This window comes from Henckelia pumila, chromosome 3 (assembly GCF_033568475.1).
Source record: "Henckelia pumila isolate YLH828 chromosome 3, ASM3356847v2, whole genome shotgun sequence".
NCBI classification, from domain to species: Eukaryota; Viridiplantae; Streptophyta; class Magnoliopsida; order Lamiales; family Gesneriaceae; genus Henckelia; species Henckelia pumila.
This window is the reverse complement of record NC_133122.1, coordinates 38,041,226-38,059,779: the sequence shown is the minus strand read 5'-3', so window position 1 is coordinate 38,059,779 and position 18,554 is coordinate 38,041,226. Positions and strand designations below refer to the sequence as shown.

The 18,554-nt window shown below is 34.4% G+C and overlaps 1 protein-coding gene across 1 annotated transcript; it reads left to right on the top strand.

Annotated features, from left to right (window-relative positions):
* The first annotated feature begins 9,615 nt into the window (after positions 1–9,615).
* Positions 9,616–11,983, top strand: LOC140890607 (transcription factor MYBC1-like). The gene has a single exon (XM_073298520.1). The coding sequence runs from the start codon at positions 10,131–10,133 to the stop codon at positions 11,067–11,069; it is 939 nt and encodes a 312-aa protein (XP_073154621.1). The 5' UTR covers positions 9,616–10,130; the 3' UTR covers positions 11,070–11,983.
* Positions 11,984–18,554: the final 6,571 nt, after the last annotated feature.

Sequence of the window (18,554 nt, the reverse complement as noted above, 5' to 3'; positions counted from 1 at the left end):
TTGATAAGAGATAACATATTCTTCCTTGAAGAATTAAACTACAGTGTATCAACTGTGTTCATTGGCACTGTCACATTCACTTAAAAGAATGGACCACGTTAATCAGACAACTTTCATAATTGTCTTTCTTTGAACAAATTAATTATTATAAATAAGATATTATAATAAATGAATTGAAATTGATAATCGGACGTACCTTTTCAAATTCATGTATACATCAAGTAGATCTTTTACCTTCAACAGTGACATTCGATCTATCACGAATATCATTTCACATTAAATTTGTATTCATTTTCAAATTTTTGTACGCACCAAGTAGATCTTTTACTTTTAATAATGACATTCAATCTATCACGAATGTCATTTTACATTAAATTCATGTTCCTACATGTAAGATAATAACATGTGATAAAAATACTCTATCATTCATTTAAAAAGTGATAACTTAATCAAATGATTTTGAAAAAAAATAAAATTTATATCCACAATCAAAATTGAGGAATTTAAAATCCATAATCAAATTTTATGGAATAAAGATGTAACAACCCAATAAATTCTTAAAATATAAAAATTATCAAATCATCAAATTGCATAATCAATATCTCATGCAATATATTGACTAATAGAATAGATTCACAAAATTTGTAGATCTTATTTTATATCATCAAAATAATTTATGTGAATAAAAACACATACTAGAGTTTTCCAAAATTTAGTTTAAACAGAAATAAAAACTTAATTTACAAAAAATAAATTAGTTTAATAAATAAATAAAATGACTTGAAATTAGTCATAAATCAACTCATTGACATCATCATGCATAGGCTACCATGAATCCATAATCATCGTTGCTCAATACAGATGATGGTCAAATTCATTTGGTTTAACATTTATTTTTTTTTTAGTTGATGGTGTTGCGATCTTACTACCGCATATTCGTAATTGTCAATCAATAACCTATGCAGTTCATCATTGAACATCAAGTCGCTATTCATAAAAATAGTGACAAATAATAAATCATGCTTCTTCTATAGCATTAAGAACAAATATATGATTTGAATCGATATCAAGTCAATATCTTTTGATATATATTTCACATATATATTTAATAATTTTTTCTTATGGATATTGACAATTTTAGATCATATATCGATATTCTTTGAGAAATTGTACTAAATTTCTCAATTCATAAGATCCTCAACAATCAAAAGAGCATCAAATTATATTCTTCGAGAATATTTTCAAATTTTGGATCTTATATTAATATTCTTCATGAATATTATCAAATCTTGCATCTTTTTATCAATATTTCAATATAGATACAATCTTGCATCTTTTTATCAATATGTCAATATTGATATATTTTGACATGAGATCAATTTCTTCAATGATATTTATAGATATTTGATATCATATCAGATATCAATCATGATTTCTTCACTTTCTCAATATACGAAATCATATATCACATTTTTATCATGAATCTATTCAGATTCTCAATATATTATATTATAACTAAAAATCTCTTTAGATTCTCGATATATATTTGATCTTATATCAGATCTTAATCTTGAATATCTCAAGATTCAACATATTATATCATGAATTCATGAATATCTTTCGATATATCAAAATTGTAATCATTAATCTCTCAAAATTCTCAATATATTATATCATGATCATGAATTTCTTCAAATTCTCAATATCAAATTATGTTGTGCTACTTTATAGGCATCAACATATTCATGATATTTCATGGGCATCAATATATCAATTTTTTTCATTCCGCTACTTCTAGAGCACCAATGAATATCTCTTTGTGCTACTTCTAGAACACCAATGAGTATTTCTCATAAATTTGAGTATTGACAACACGTTGTGCTATTCCAATAGCATCAATAAAACGAGAATTATTTTCATTCTCAGTTGGTTACAACATCGTGATGATAACGTGTTATAAATCATAATAGAAATAGAGAGATGAGTAGAAAGAATTTATGAGAGTAGAGAGAATTCATATGAGTCAATACTCAGGTGCAATTTTCATTGAACTCAAACACCCCTATTTATAGGGAAAGATTACAAGATACAAATCTTTACAAATATTATCTTGACATATTTAGTTCAATAAATAAATAAAATGACTTGAAGTTAGTCATACTAGAGTTTTCCAAAATTTAGTTTAAACAGAAATAAAAACTTAATTTACAAAAAATAAATTAGTTCAATAAATAAATAAAATGAGTTGAAGTTAGTCATAAATCAACCCATTGACATCATCATGCATAGACTACCATCAATCCATCATCGATGATGGTCCAATTCATTGGGTTTAACATTTATTTTTCTTTTCCGGTTGATAGTGTTGCGATCTTACTACCGCACATTCATAATGTAACACCCAAAAATTTTAATACGTAAATTCGCATGCATAATTAGGGAAAATAATTATTTAAAAATTTATATTTGGATTAAATGACATTTATGTGTTATTATGTGAATTATATGCATGATTTAAATTTATTTTATCATTTAACCCGCAGTTATGGTATTTTTGGATTTTTGAGAATATTTATTATTTTGATCGCGTAGACGGGACCGTGGACGGACGAGATACCAAAATTCTTAGCCAAAAATATTTTATGAGTTTATGAGCCTTAAAATCTTATTTTAAGGTATTTTGTCAAGAAAATTTTAGTATTTAATTATATATTTATTTAAGAGTTGATTTTTAGCCAAAATAAGTCATTTTAATGACTTTTATTAATTTTTAAAAATACTATAAATTAGTATTTCGGGATTTTTGATTAGTTATCAGATTATTAGGTATTTTTAAGAGTTTAAAATCTTATATTTATGTTATATTATCTACCTAATTATTTTATACTAGTTATTATCCTAAATTATTCCTAGTTACAAAAATTTAAAACAAAAACCTACCCTACCCTAACCACACTCAGCCGACAACTCCCATCTCCTCCCACCCCCATTCTCACGTTCAGCAGAAAGCAATCTCCATAGCCGATCCTTCATAGATTCTTGGAGTCTTTGGTTCGTTCGTCGTCCCGGAGCGTCGTACACGCGATTATTGTCTCGTTTCTCAATCTATCTTCGTTTAAGGCATGTTTATTCTTTCGTTTGAACACCATATAAGCTATTAACCATTCATGTTGGGTTTTATTCAGATTTTTATCAGATATTTTCGAATTATGCAATTTCATGGATGTTTGATGCATGTTTGAGTGTCTACTTGGCATGGCTCACGTTTTTCTTCAGCATGGTATGGTCCAGGGCTGAGGGCTCGAGTCAGAGAGGTCCCAGGGTGCCTTAGGGTCGAGTTTGTTCAGAGTTTTAAGGTGTCATAGGCTGGAAACGAAGCTATTCACTTCTGATGCACATAGACGCGCAGGTTAGGGCTTTGGGAAGAGAGGGGTCGTTCTCCTTAATCAGGCCATGGATTTGTGCGTGGTTTGTTGGGTTTAAAAGATTTAGATGTTGGATAAAATTGAGAAGTGGTTTCACGGTCTTTGGTTGTCGGAGGAAGCCGCACGAACGAAAGTTTGGCGACTGCTCAGTCTGCGCGCGAGGAGGAGAAAGGCGTCTGGTGCAGAGCTTCGTTCTCACTCCTCGGGCCATGGTTTGGTCTGATTCTTGTTGTGTTAGAACTCACTGGATGTGGGCTATCCATGGGAGGTAGTGCTCCGGCCAGGGGCGGCTGGAGCAGGGCGGCAGCAGCCATGGAATGGCTGCTGCTCGCCCAGCCGAGAAGAGAAGGAGAGGGGTGATCGGGTTTGGGGTTTGGGGGGTCGCTGGGTCGGGTTATGGGTCAGGGTTGAGTGCTGGGTCGGGTCAGGTAGTCATGGGTCGGGTTAAGTCGGTCCGGGTTCGGGTTAGGTGGGCCGGGCTTGAGTATTTTAAATTTTTAAATGTTTAATATTTTAATTGGTTTTTGGGCAAATTAATTAGAAATAAAATTATTTGGACCTCAAAATAATTTTATTTGGGCCTTAAATAATTTATTTAAGTTAGTACAATGATTTTTATGGGCTTGAGAGTCCATGAGAATTTTTGGGCCAGTCAGTGGATTTTGGGCCAGTCTAGAGTTTTATTGGGCTTAAGTTAAGTAATTGAGCTTAAATATTTTATTTAGGTCAAGTTAAGTTTAATTAAGTTATTTGAGCTAAAATATGATTATTGGATTTTATTTAAGTTTAATGGGCTTAGAGTGAGTGATCAGCAGTCTGGACCAACCCATGAAAATAAACTAAGTCCGGAATATATATTTAATTATTTTTATGCATGAAGTCTATTTTAAGTAAAAGTATATTTATTATTAAAATTAATTAAATATATATTACGGACATATTTTAAGTGCATGCATACATGAAATATTTTATGATGTGTTTATGCTTAAGAATTGAGCATGAAAAATATTTTTATGGAAATTGAAGTGATGTGACAGCATAGAAGTGGTTTTACCACTGACACAGAGGTAGTTCTACTACCGGCATAGAAGTGGTTTTACCACTGACACAGAGGTAGTTTACTACCAGCATAGAGGTGGATTTATCCACCGCCACGTACGATGGTTCTTTAGACTGATCAGTCGGCACAGTTATTAGTCACATTCATGGATATGACCATACTCAGTTTTTATGTTTATGACATGCTCAATTATGTTATGTATGATGAAGAAAGTTATGTTATGTTTATGATTTATGATTCAGCATTTATGTAATGAAAAATGTTTCCATGCATGCTCATGTACATGTATATGTATTAGTATCTACGTGATGCATTATTTTTAACCTTGTTATAAAGGATTAGACATGTTGAGCCTCTAGGCTCACTACGCTTATATGGTGCAGGTGAGCATGATGACATTTATGTAGCTCCTACCGGTGGTGAGGACGTATGAGCTCACGGAGCAGTGGACCCCGTGACCGTCGCAGTTATTTAGTCTATTATGATGGAATTTTGAAACATGTTTTATTTTATTATTATTCCGCATATGAGATTTTTCAGCAGCATTGTTTATCATTTTAAATTGATGCATGAAACATTTTTAAGGATTTATTTATTTATTTAATATTTTTCAGGTTATTTAAGAAATATATGTTATTTTTATATACATATATGTATGGGCGTATATGTATAGTATTATTTTAAAAAAAAAAAAGTCTTTCCGCATTTTATTAGTAGTAGGCGTTTCACATAATTTTCAATCAATAGCCTATGCAGTTCATCATTGAACATCAAGTCGCTATTCATAAAAATAGTGACAAATAATAGATCATGCTTCTTCTAGAACATTAAAAACAAATATATGATTTGAATCGATATAGAGTCAATATCTTTTGATATATATCTCACATATATCTTTAATAATATTTTCTTATGGATATTGACAATTTTAGATCATATATCGATATTCATTGAGAAATTGTACTAAAATTTTCAATTCATAAGATTCTCAACAACCAAAAGGGCATTAAATTATATTCTTCGAAAATATTTCCAAATCATGGATCTTATATTAATATTCTTCATGAATATTATCAAATGTTGCATCGTTTATCAATAGTTCAATATTGATACAACATCCTTTTATCAATATGTCAATATTGATATATTTTGACATGAGATCAATTTTTTCAATGATATTTTATAGATATTTGATATCATATCAGAAATCAATCATGATTTCTTCACTTTCTTAATATACGAAATCATATATCACATTTTTATCATGAATCTATTCATATTCTCAATATATTATATTATAACAAGAAAACTAGCTCTTTAGATTCTCAATATATTTGATCTTATATCATATCTTAATCTTGAATATCTCAATATTCAATATATTATATCATGAATTCATGAATATCTTTCGATATATCAAAATTGTAATCATGAATCTCTCAAAATTTTCAATATATTATATCATGATCATGAATTTCTTCAAATTCTCAATATAAAATCATGTTGTGCTACTTTATAGCCATCAACATATTCATGATATTTGGCACCAATATATCAATTATTTTCATTGTGCTACTTCTAGAGCACCAATGAATATCTTTTTGTGCTATTTCTAGAGTACCAATGAATATCTCTCATAAATTTGAGTATTGACAACACGTTGTGCTATTCCAATAACATCAATAAAACGAGAATTATTTTCATTCTCAGTTGGTTACACCATCGTGCTGATAACATGTTATAAATCATAATAGAAATAGAGAGATGAGTAGAGAGAATTCATGAGAGAAGAGAAAATCATATGAGTCAGGTACAATTTTCATTGAACTCCTATTTATAGGGAAATATTACAAGATACAAATTTTTACAAATATTATCTTTACATATTTATCTTGATCACATATCTTTACTAAGATAATCATCTACAATAATAATATATTTATAACAAATAATATTATTGTTTGAATAAAAACATATTCGTTTGATTGTTTGGGTGGGTGTATTTCAACTTCATCAGTTGTTCAACCATGCAAATTTGATAGTTACGATGGATTTATAGTACAATAACTAGAGATATTATTTCGAAAACTCCGTGAACAAAAAAAAGATCATCCAAACCCGTCTACAAATAAAATGAATGAAATCATTTCTTTAAGAGCAAAATCTCTCTTGTAAAGTGTACATGATGTCATGAACGTCAAATATATAAATGCAAATTATCTAGTAATATTATGATATATAGGTAATAAAAGCATGAAGTATTTTGATTAAAATGAGATAATTAATTTTCCTTTTTCTTTTCTGGTAGCCCTACATGTGAGACACATAAGTAGGCGAGTGAAGAATAAATATATGTTGAATTGGTAATGACAACCAAACAAACCACTAATCACATCGAGCACACAAAAATATTCCCTCTTAATCACAAGAAAAGACTTTCTACCATACTTCTATTCTTAATATTTATTTAAAATAAACATATTATTATCATCCACGATGAGTGCGCATATAATTTTTTTTATAATTTCACACATAACGTCACTTGATTTAATATGAAATCCTATTACATGTCACGTTTTGTGCTCTAGATTAAAAATTATACATATACATACATATATTAGACGACCTTTAATTTCACTTATATAAAAATAAATTTATAGTTTCGCCATCGGCTATGTCATCATATTTTTAAAAAAAATTGAATTTGAATGAAATGAATGATTGCTAATAAATAAATGATAATGAATTGTCAATACTCACATTTTAAATGAAATTCGTATTTTAAGATATGTGATACTCACTAAAATTTGAAAATTCGAGTCAAACCAAAGCTCAAAGCTCCAAGTTCGTAGGTGAACCTGAAACCAAACAAAGAGTGTTAGAGAGGAGTCGGGAAGGTGTCACAGCGTAGCCCCTCCGAAGCTCAAGTCAAAGTCGAAAATAAATGAGTGGAGGAGAGCTTAAGCGCCCCTAAAAAATAAAAGCAATGAGTTGCAAATGAAGTGAACAAACTTGATATTTATAAAAGAGAAGGTAGGGTCGTAAGGGACTACGCATATTCCGTAGGGGACCACGTGAATGAGACTCACGTGTTTGTTCATCTAAAACTCGTCTTTGAGGCAAGACTGAAGCTAAGAGGTCTTGTCCTTGAGACATGCTTAGGCTAAGGACTCACACATCCCAAGTATGTTCTACCTTAACTACTCTCCTCCGTCATCGTCATTCTCAACTCCTAAGTTCATCCACACCTCACCTCATCACCTTCCCACCTTCCTCTGCTCCTTCACTTTTAGATTTATCCCCAACTCCAACTTCAACATGTCTCGTTTCCACCACCTACTGTCATGGGCCAATCATACCACTTAAACCTGAACTGAGTTTTGTTTCTTGGCTATGGACTCCAATTGAGCCTGAACATGTGATGGACCCATTCATGGGGCATCAATATGAAATCGTTATTGCCTTAAATAAGTTTTATGATTGATATCACATGAAGAAAGGAAAAAGTCTATGACATGATACGATATGTATTTCATGTCGTTCTTAGAATATTGAATATTTAATAACAAATATGAGATCCATTAGAAAATCAATAAAATCTTAGATGCACCTTTGATATCCGTTGTAGGAGAGCATTCGCAGACTTTTTTCAGAAAAAATAATTAATTCTTTGTCATTTAATGAAATAAATAAAATGACTCAAATCAAAAATAAATTTGTTTTAAATCCTCAAATTCAAAATTTTGTATTCATTATCTGTCAAAAAAATATGTTTGAACTCTCTAATCCATAACAAAAATATTTTTGCATTTCTTGAGCTCACGTGTTTTTTCTCGGATGAAAGTTAGTACAAAATATTGAAAATACAGTATTGATATATTATTGAGCATAAATTGTTTCACATTTGATACTAATATATGCTTTTTGAGTACTCAAAGATGTATGCGAGTGTTGATATTGATTACATATTTTTCATTTTTCGAATAAAAAACGGTACAAAACTTTGAAAATATGATACTAATATATAATATTTTGTATTTTAGATCTGGTAATGATATATGATTATTGAATATCCAAACATGTGTTACAAGTTTGATATAAATAAAGTTGCTCAAATTTTGTACCCAAAATTATATCTTTTGTAAAAGATTTAAACCAGTTAGTACTCAAATATCGTATATCAGTACCGTAATTTCAATTTTTTGTACCGATTTCACTCGTAAAAAAAAAAAAGATGAGTTCATAGAGTGCATAAATATTTTGTGTACATGAGTGAGTTCAAATAAATTTTTTTTTTCCTTACATTGATTAAATGGCAAAATTACGTCTTAGTCCGTGGATTTTAAATAAATTTGCCTTGAAATAAAAAAAAATACAAATTTTATCTCCTATAAATATCTCGAATATTTTTTTCCCCCTAAAAGATAGTCTACCTTCAGTCCTCCTACGCTACCCCTATTTTTCTGAGACTAAGAAAACAACAAAAAAAGAAAAAAAAAATCTAACTTGACTTCGTTGATTCCTACAAAATCACATGACAGATGACTGAATACTGATTGTCCTGGACCCAATTAAATTCCTCCGTGTGCCTCACGCGCCAACGCATCTCCAGCCATTTTCCACAAATGCTCGATCATATATAAAATTAAATCCATCGCTTTAAAAATAATCTAATTGAAAAAAAAATGTTGTTTACTCTTTCTTTTAATTTGTTTTCTCTGATTTTTTTTTAAACAATAGGAATTTAACAGGTTAGTAGTACCCTATTTTTGACGAAAAAATAATATGTTTTTGGAGCATATGCATTCATATATCTTACATTTTATGCATTTGACAAACTTACTTTTGTCATAAAGCGTAAAATTGAATGTAAAAAACAAAAAATGTAGGGGAATTTAATGCAAATTATCCAATAATTTTTCATTTTATCGAAATCCACTCTTACAAAATCAAGATGAAATCGTGTCACGATAATTTTCGTGTTTTTTTAAAAAAATTCAAACTTTGATAAAATAATAAAAAAAACTCAAACTTAGATAATCCCAAAAAGCTGGAAAACAAAATAAAAACAAGAAAAGAAAACAGCGTATACCACCATTTTTATTTATTTTCACACACTTGCGACATTAATAAAAGCTGAAAAGAAGAAAACAAGATCCACCTCGATCGACCCTCCATCCCCCACCCCCGAAGACCTCTCTCTCTCTCTCTCTGTCCAAAAATTCATTCCTCCTATGTTTCTTGAGCGAGAGAGAAGAGGACTGAGAGTGCAAGAATTTCAAGAGGCGACATGAAAATGAAAAACCCGAGTCTGTAAATTTTTCTCAGTCCACGAATCTTCTGCAAGCACTTCGCAGCTCTTGAAAAAGCTGAAGTCTTTCTTGTATTTTATATTATCTCACACACTTCAAAAAGGCAACTTTTTCTTGATTCCCTTTTCGTTTGGGTCATCAATTTCTTGGTTTTATGGGGGAAGGATTGTCGAGATTCTGAAGGGAAAAAAATTTGAAGGGGTTTTCGATTTTGGTTTGTTTCTTCTCACATAAATTTTGGCACCCCATAAGCTTTCCTTTTTGGAGAACGAGTGTTGATTTTTTTTTTAGGAGTGTATAATCCAAGAAGCGAGGCAATAAAAAGGAAAGAGTATGAGGGAAGAGGAATCGAATTGGTTTTCCAAATGGGAAGATGAATTGCCTTCACCTGAAGACTTGATGCCCTTGTCGCAATCGTTAATTACTCCTGATCTAGCGCTAGCTTTCAACATTCCTACCACGCACCAGTCCCTTCACAGCAATCACGCGCCGCCTCCTCCTCCGCCGCAGTCCGCTACCCATTCCTCTCAGCCCAATTCCTCGGCCGAATTCGACTCGCCGGAGTTGAGTGGCGCCGGGGTGGGATCAGGAGGCGGTCCCGGTTCTGATGAGCCGGCGAGAACCCTCAAGCGGCCCCGCCTTGTGTGGACCCCACAGCTGCACAAGAGATTTGTCGATGCGGTGGCCCATTTAGGGATCAAGAATGCTGTCCCGAAGACGATAATGCAGCTTATGAGTGTTGATGGGCTTACGAGAGAGAACGTTGCCAGCCATTTGCAGAAGTACCGTCTTTATTTGAAACGGATGCAGGGCATTTCGAGTAACGGCAGCAGCGGAATCGGAGGCGGCAACAGCCCCGCCGGCTTGTCTGGTTCCGGCATGGACCCCGCTACGGACCACTTGTTTGCCAGCTCGCCCGTGCCTGCGCATTTTCTGCACCCGGGCAGGGGAAATTCAGAGCATTTCTTGCCGCTTGTGCCTGTGGCTGCCGCAGCAATGCAGCATCACCACCAAATGGCGGTGGTAGGGCCAGGGCCGCACCACCATACTCAGCTGCAGCAGCAGTTCAGACAATTTGGGAATTCGCCGCCAAATGGGCAGTTTGATCATCCCTTTATGAGGCAACCACATCAGCAGATGCAGAGAACCGGCACACCGGTGCAAAGCAACAACGGTTCCATGGCGGTTCCAGCCTTTGTGGAGGATTTAGGATCCCCTACTGCAACAAACGGGAGGAGGGTTCTTACACTTTTTCCAACCGGGGACGATTGAGTAAGGATAATCATCAATTGAAGTACTTTAACATGGAAATATGCTTGTTGGCATTGTTAAAATCCACACAATCTTTGAAGAAGAAAAAAATCAGTGCTTCTTTTCAATTTTGTGTTTCCTGCTATTCTTGATGCTGTAGATGGAGTTATTGGCATTTTATTGCTGTTAAATAAATTGCTGCTTCAATTGTTGATCTGCTCTTCATGTGGTAATCTTAGATAATGTATTAGGATTAGAGTGAGTGTATATAGTAAGTTCTATCCTTAGTGAATCCAGTCAAGTCCATTTTTTCCCAATCCATTGGCGTTTTCGAGTCTCTTTGCAATATGTCGTTTCTAGGGTATCATATATACTAGTGACAGTCATCACACTTGAACCCCTTTGGACATACCAGAAAGAAAGCGATTAATGAATCTATAGTAGATCTCTTACACAATACTTGAAAGCCCTGAAACAGTGATTCTTTAGCGAAGCTGAGATGATGCGGTAATGAAATTTTCCTCAAGGTATTCGAGGAGTATAGTCTACATAGTAGTTTACATGAGGAGCTTTGAAAATGGACTGTTCAGCAATGCTGGGGACGATGATCCATGTTGAAACTTTTTCTGGAGAAATTTGAGACGCTGATATGCATCCAAGGATTGTAAACAATGGCGTCGATTTTCCCTTTTCGTTGGCATCTATATGCATATGGTGGTAGTTTTCTTGTTTACTAGTTGTTGTAGATGGTGTGATTTCCATAGAAACAACGTCAGTTGTAATGTTCATCTGAAATGGGAAGGCCGTGCCTTTCTTTGAATTTGTCGATCCCCCGCCTATTTGAATGTTCTTTGTTCTTTGCTCGTAGCTTTCTGGGAATCATTTGTGTATATTGGATGCCAATTACTCTCGATGTTTTGCAGTTGCTAACCTGAATGGTGACTTGTATAGTTTAAAAGATTTCACTTGTACGATTGATATGAATAGTTTTGTTAGCTAGAAACTTGAAAATTAATTATTTAGTGCTCGAGTTTGGTTCGCCTAAGAGCTTGACCCTACAAAAAAATGAAATAATTGCTACGGGTTTTAAAAAACGTAGCAATCTTTGCCACGGTTTAATAAAAACCGCAGCAAAAATAATCGGAAAATCAAAACTCAGTATGTTTGCTACGGTTCAGACATCTTTGGAATCTTTTGCTACGGATTTTAAATAAACCGTCGCAACTATCAACGGTTTTTTGCAAACTGTAACAACGAGCAAGATCGACGGATTTTAAATCCGTCGAACTTTCCGACAGTTTTATAATATTGGTCGCCAAAATTGAACGAAGTTGGGCGGCCGACGGTTTTAAAACAAAACTGCCGCATGTTGCGACGGTTTTATAAATTCGTTTGAATTTAATTATGAAGCTTTGAATTGTAGCTCGGGTAATTTTAAATTTATTTACATATTATTAACGGCCACGAGTCACCGAACAAAATGATTTGGGCATGAAAACATATTTGATATGTTTGAGCTACGTCAAATTTTGATAACTTTAAGTGCAAATCGAATAATATTCGTGTCGCTCGAAAAACTCATTAGCCATTTTGATTTGTTCGTACTATTAAAAAAAAAAAAGATCAAAATAAAATTATGATCGAAGAATATATTTGAGAAAATTTGGTTTGGATTATATAAGCTGTGGGTTTTCATGGAATGAGACATGGTCACATGGAGTTACATATTGATGCTGAAAGAATTGTTTTTATTTTATTTTGTTTTGTTTGAAATACAGAGCTTTCATTATCATCCAACCATGAAAATCTTTATTTGCATGACCAGTTATATATCTATATACATATATGATTATTAGGAAGGACACGTGTAACTAAAACATGAGCTATTTCATTTGCATACAGAGATGAATATAAATCCATGATGTCTGCGGGAAACATGAATTTGATTAATCAATTAATCGTGCCACCTGTGCTTGCGGATCGTTGTTTTGTGTGTAAATAACTGGAAACATTATGGGTATGCTAGTATTAGCTGACATACAATTAATATCTCATATTTTAAATTCCAAAAGAAAATAATTGTAGACTATATATAAAATTCAAAATTTATCTCCTAATCCCATTGATAAAGAAAAAAAAATTGTTTATTTCGTTAAATGTTTTATAGTTGAAATGTCTCATTTAGAGAAATTATGGATAATCTTGAAATTTATTTTATCGTGAAAGAAACGGTGTACGTGGTTGGTTATGTAAAATAGGCAGTGTTGTCCTTTGTGTTGTAACACCACAGACAGCACAGTACAGCGAAAATTTAAAGCGTAAATAAAACACAAGTAAATAATTTTGCACGAGTATGAAAACTCGTGCGGGTGCCTTAAGGCTAAATATTACTAGTAAACGTAAGATCAGTCTTACAAAGCAATCATAGTAATTTTACGAAAAGTCATTAAATCCTAAATTTCTCAACAAGTTGAGAAATCAAACTTGCATCCTAAAATACAACAGAGTATAAAAGAAATTGGATGCAACTCCCGTAGCCTAAATTGAAGAGACAGAAAAGATCTTCAACAACACAGTTTCCACAGTGTTGTCTCTGATGTCTTCAACACGAATGGCAACACGGGAACATGCAACAACGATGGTTGCAAACCTTGCTTCAGAGTTCTTCAAATTCTTCAACAGAATTCTTCAGAGTATGCGCAGTGTATTATCGTCTGAAACCTTTTTTCATCTTGTGCGTGAAATCCCCTTTTATAGGTTAGCATTCAAATCTTGAAGATTTCCAAGAATAAGCAACTATCGTTTAGTAGGAAATAAACTCTATCAAATCTTGCAAATCAAATCTTGATAATATCGAATTATATTATATCAACTAATCACCTTATCAAGACATGATTTAAACTTTCGCAAATATATCTTTAACATAATCGATATATACTCAGGATATTTACCATATATTTTATCTTGTCTAGAAAACAAAATCTAATAATATCAATTAATACAAGGGCCGAAAATATCAAGAAATAAAATTTCTTTCAATCTCTTCCTTTTTGCTTTCTGGACAAAACATTGCACAAGTATGAACTAATCATAAACTCCCCCTGAGTTTAAAAATCTTTTCCCCCTGAATTTTAAAGTCTCCCTCTGAAGTGTTGTCCCCCGTGTCGTAACACGGTGGATAACATAGACAGTAACACATGAGATTCTTTAATTCATATATCAGAGTATAAGTGGGGTAGAAGATGTTAGTATAGTTAACACATATCTGAGCAATTAAGGCACATAACTAGAGCAAAAGAAAAACAATTATATTGAAATCGGAATGAAGCAAATAAAGCAAAGATGAGAGAAGAAGCAAAATCTAAATTTGATCATTATCAGATCCATCTTGATCAGAGGCTTCATCCTCATCATCTTTAGTCCCAGATGGACCAGCTTCATCTTGTGCACTATCTCCCCCTATTTGGCCAGAAATACCAAGTTGTCTCCGACAATCAGCCAAGATCATGCTGTAGAACGCAATATCTTCCTGTGCTTGCGCAATTTTCTCTTCAGCACGAGACATCAGCAGCTGAATAGTGGCAATGGTGAATTCCAGGGTAGTAGGAGTAGACACTGTTTCTTCAGTGTTGTCACCCGTGTTGGAAACAGCGGGTGCAACACCAGCATCTTCAGCAGCAGGAGTAGGAGTAGCAGACCAGGGAAAATCCAGAACTCGATTTCCCTTGAGAAGTCCAGCTGCTAACTTCAAAATCTCAGGTTGATCAGTGAGATCTTCTGTAATATTACGGATGAAAGCCTTAGATTCCAAAATGCCGTAGATCAAAGATGGGAAAGGCAGCTTAGTAGACTTGAGTCCTCCATCAGCAAACTGGAGCACTGTCTTGAATATCATCTTCCCAAAATTGAAAGGACTTCCAGTCCCTATGACATACAGAATGAACGCCTGTGGTCGTGTGATTACTGTAGAGTTGGAGGAAGGCATCCAATTCCTCACAACAATCTTGTGAAGGACCGAATAAAATGATGTCAACTTGGCTGCAGAAAAATGGTCAGAGAATTTCTTGACCAACCCACCAGTGAGGACAGAGATAACTTCATTAACATCTGGATGGGGTCCTTCATCAACATCGGGTTTGAATATAGAGCGTTGATAACGACTGAAGTAAACTCAAACAGCCGAACCCAAAGATAAACCAAACCATACTTTGCAGATTCTGGATCTTCAATGCTTGCGGTCAGGTTTGCATAGAATTCCAGAATTACCCTCTTACAGTAGGGTATCACAGCAAAAACAGTAGAATAAAGTTGCCTAAGCTTCATAAAATCAACAAGATTGTACCTATCATAGGAGCGTACATCTATGTTCCTCTCATCCAGTAGACCTCTATGAGCGAAGAGAGGCCAAACAGCAACAGCATCACCAGAGTAAAACATGAGGGAATGAGCAGCATCCATGTCATAGTCCTCATCAACAGTGTTGTCCGTGGTGTTGACAACACCAACAGCAACACTGGCATCAATAGCAGAAACATCCTCTGTCTCTAAAGGCTCTTCATCAGCATCCATGCTGGAAATATCTTCAGAGTCTTCTTCATCTCCAATATCAGCACTCTTATCAGAAGAGTCAGCATCAGAGTCGGCAGAAGAAAAAGAGGAAGAAGGATCATTAGCTTGATGGGCTTTGCTTGCGACAAACTCGTCCATCATCTCAGCATCAGGCTCATCATCGAAGAGATGAGAAGAGGGAGGAACAGACGAGGAAGCCTTTCCTTGCTTCAGGCTTTTCAAAATTTGAGCCAGAGTGGCATCTTCATCAGAACCAGCAGGTTCCTGAGGTACAATTTTTTTAGGAGCATCCTTAGGCAGAGCATCACCAGAGGTGTTTGAATCATCACTCTCAGACGCAGATTCAACAATAGGAGCTGAGGCAGAGGCAGCAGCAGGACTAGAGGGTTTCTTCCTCGCCACAAATTCGTAGTTGGCATCATCAGAATCGTCACCGGAGCTGCGATCTTCTTCAGCCATGGAGATGCGAGGACCCTTGTAAAACCTTTTAGACTAGGTGAAATCAGGGTTGTAACCTGCCTGCCTTTTTGATCGGCGAGCCATTTGTGGAGGAGGATTAACCCTATTCAAAACGGAAAAATCAGGAGGATTCTCCAAATCAATCGCGTTCCCTGGTTCTCCAGGCATGAGAACAACAAGAGGAACGGGTTCCATGGGTACTGGAATGATCGATAGAGAAGGGTTGGAAGTTGGGTTCTCCGGTGTTGCAACACTGGCGGCAACATCGGGTTCTTTATGGGCCATCTCACTTCGAATGTCTTGAGGATCAAGGCCTGTCATTACAATAAAATTTGAAAGTGAGAGAAGGGTAGGGTTTGCAGAAAACTCAATCGGGTAATGAAAAAAATAGGAGAATAATAACACCCGATTACAAAGGGAACCAAATATATAAGAATCCTATCACAAAACGGTAATAATTTCCCTCTAACAAACTCTTAATTGCCCTGATCCTTGATCTCCCTCAAGTTACAACGGTAACTTTCCTAAACGGCCAAAATTTTAAAAGCCGAGATTTAAGAGATAAAATCCCATAAATAAGGCAATAATCCGAGATAAATATTTCAGCCCAAATCTTCCAGAATTACCTCCACATCAGCCTAACTCCACTGAAACAAAAAGACAATCACAAAAATTCAATTTTAAGTAAATATGGTAAATCATCAAAATTCGTCTATTTAGAACCTTACCCAAAAAACAGAACTCTATTAACAAAAATGCATATGCATGGCCTATTTTATGCCTAAACAGAATGTAACATAAAGTAAGAATGCAATCACAAGCAAACAATATGTTGACAAGTGTAGTGTTGCCTCTCATGTTGCCAACATCATCAACAACACTATAGTTTTTCAAAAAAACATTTGACACTTACACACTTGATTACCCTTGTTTTCAGAAAAATTCCAGAAGTGGTAGCCTGCACACCAAAAGAACAGTCTTCATTGGACTCAATTAGGTAGTTTTTTCCATTTTCTTCCGATTATTTATAAAGTTTGTATATATGACATTGATCATCAAACTTTAAAAAACTGAACACTGAATTTGCGAAACCACCTTTCACATGGGACAAGAAAATGGAATACACGTACATCCCTCAACTACTTAGTGGTTTAGTCAGAGTTCGATTTGCAAGGGCCAGTGTGTTTCAATAAAATTTTGCAGAAAAACTTGGCATCGATTGAATCAATGACACAGAGATTTAAACATTACACATAACAGAGTGAGTGAAAAATGCCTAAAATCCTAAATATGCATGACAAGAAAAACAACAGCGTTGTCGGTAGTGTTGTAACACCGCAGACAACACATGCAATGAATTATAATGCACACATGTTGAGTGACCTCCGAAGAGTTGAGAATCTCTCATGATCTAATGCTTTAGTAAAAATGTCTGCCAATTGGTTATTGGTTCCAACAAACTCCATTCGAATCATACCTTTTTCTACTAAATCTCGAATAAAGTGATGACGAATGTCAATGTGTTTTGTGCGTGAGTGTTGAACTGGATTCTTTGATATATCAATAGCACTCGAATTATCACAATAAACAATGGGGGGTTCACTCTTAAAACCATAGTCTTCAATCATTTGATTCATCCAAAGAAGTTGTGAGCAACAACTTCCGGCTGCCACATATTCAGATTCAGCAGTCGAAAGTGACACACAATTTTGCTTACGACTATACCATGAAACCAAATTATTGCCAAGGTAAAAACACCCACCTGTAGTGCTCTTTCTATCATTCACATCACCAGCCCAATCAGCATCACTAAAACCTACAAGTTTAGTGTTGGTTTCCCTCATATACCACAATCCCAAATCCAATGTACCCGAAACATATTTCAAAATTCTTATAACGGCTTTTAAATGGGTTACCTTTGGATCAGATTGGTACCTATCATATAAACACACACTGAACATGATATCAGGACGACTAGCAGTCAAATACAAAAGACTATCTATCATGCTGCGATACAATGTGTTGTCAATACCAGCCGCAACACTGTCTTTTCCCAATTTTTCACTCGAACCCATTGGAGTTTTCATGTTCTTAACATTCTCTTTGCAAAATTTTTTTACCAAATTCTTTGCATACTTACTTTGACAAAGAAAAATCTCATCATTTGATTGCTTACTTGCAGTCCAAGGAAAAAAGTTAACTCTCCTACCATGGTCATTTCAAAAGTAGAAGACATGCATTCAACAAAACTATCAACATGCTTTTGAGAAGAGGCACCAAATATAATGTCATCCACATAAACTTGAAAAATAAGAATTTCACCTTTGGCCTTTTGAATAAAAAGGGTTTTGTCAACCTCACCTCGTTTGAAGCCAATTTCGAGCAAATACTCGGTCAACCTACCATACCATGCTCGTGGAGCTTGCTTTAAGCAATAGAGTGTCTTCTTCAACTTGTAAACATGATCCAAGTGGTGTG

What these genes read in the sequence shown, in the direction of transcription:
- LOC140890607 (XM_073298520.1), top strand. Translation starts at nt 10,131, where the DNA reads ATGAGGGAAGAGGAATCGAATTGGTTTTCCAAATGGGAAGATGAATTG.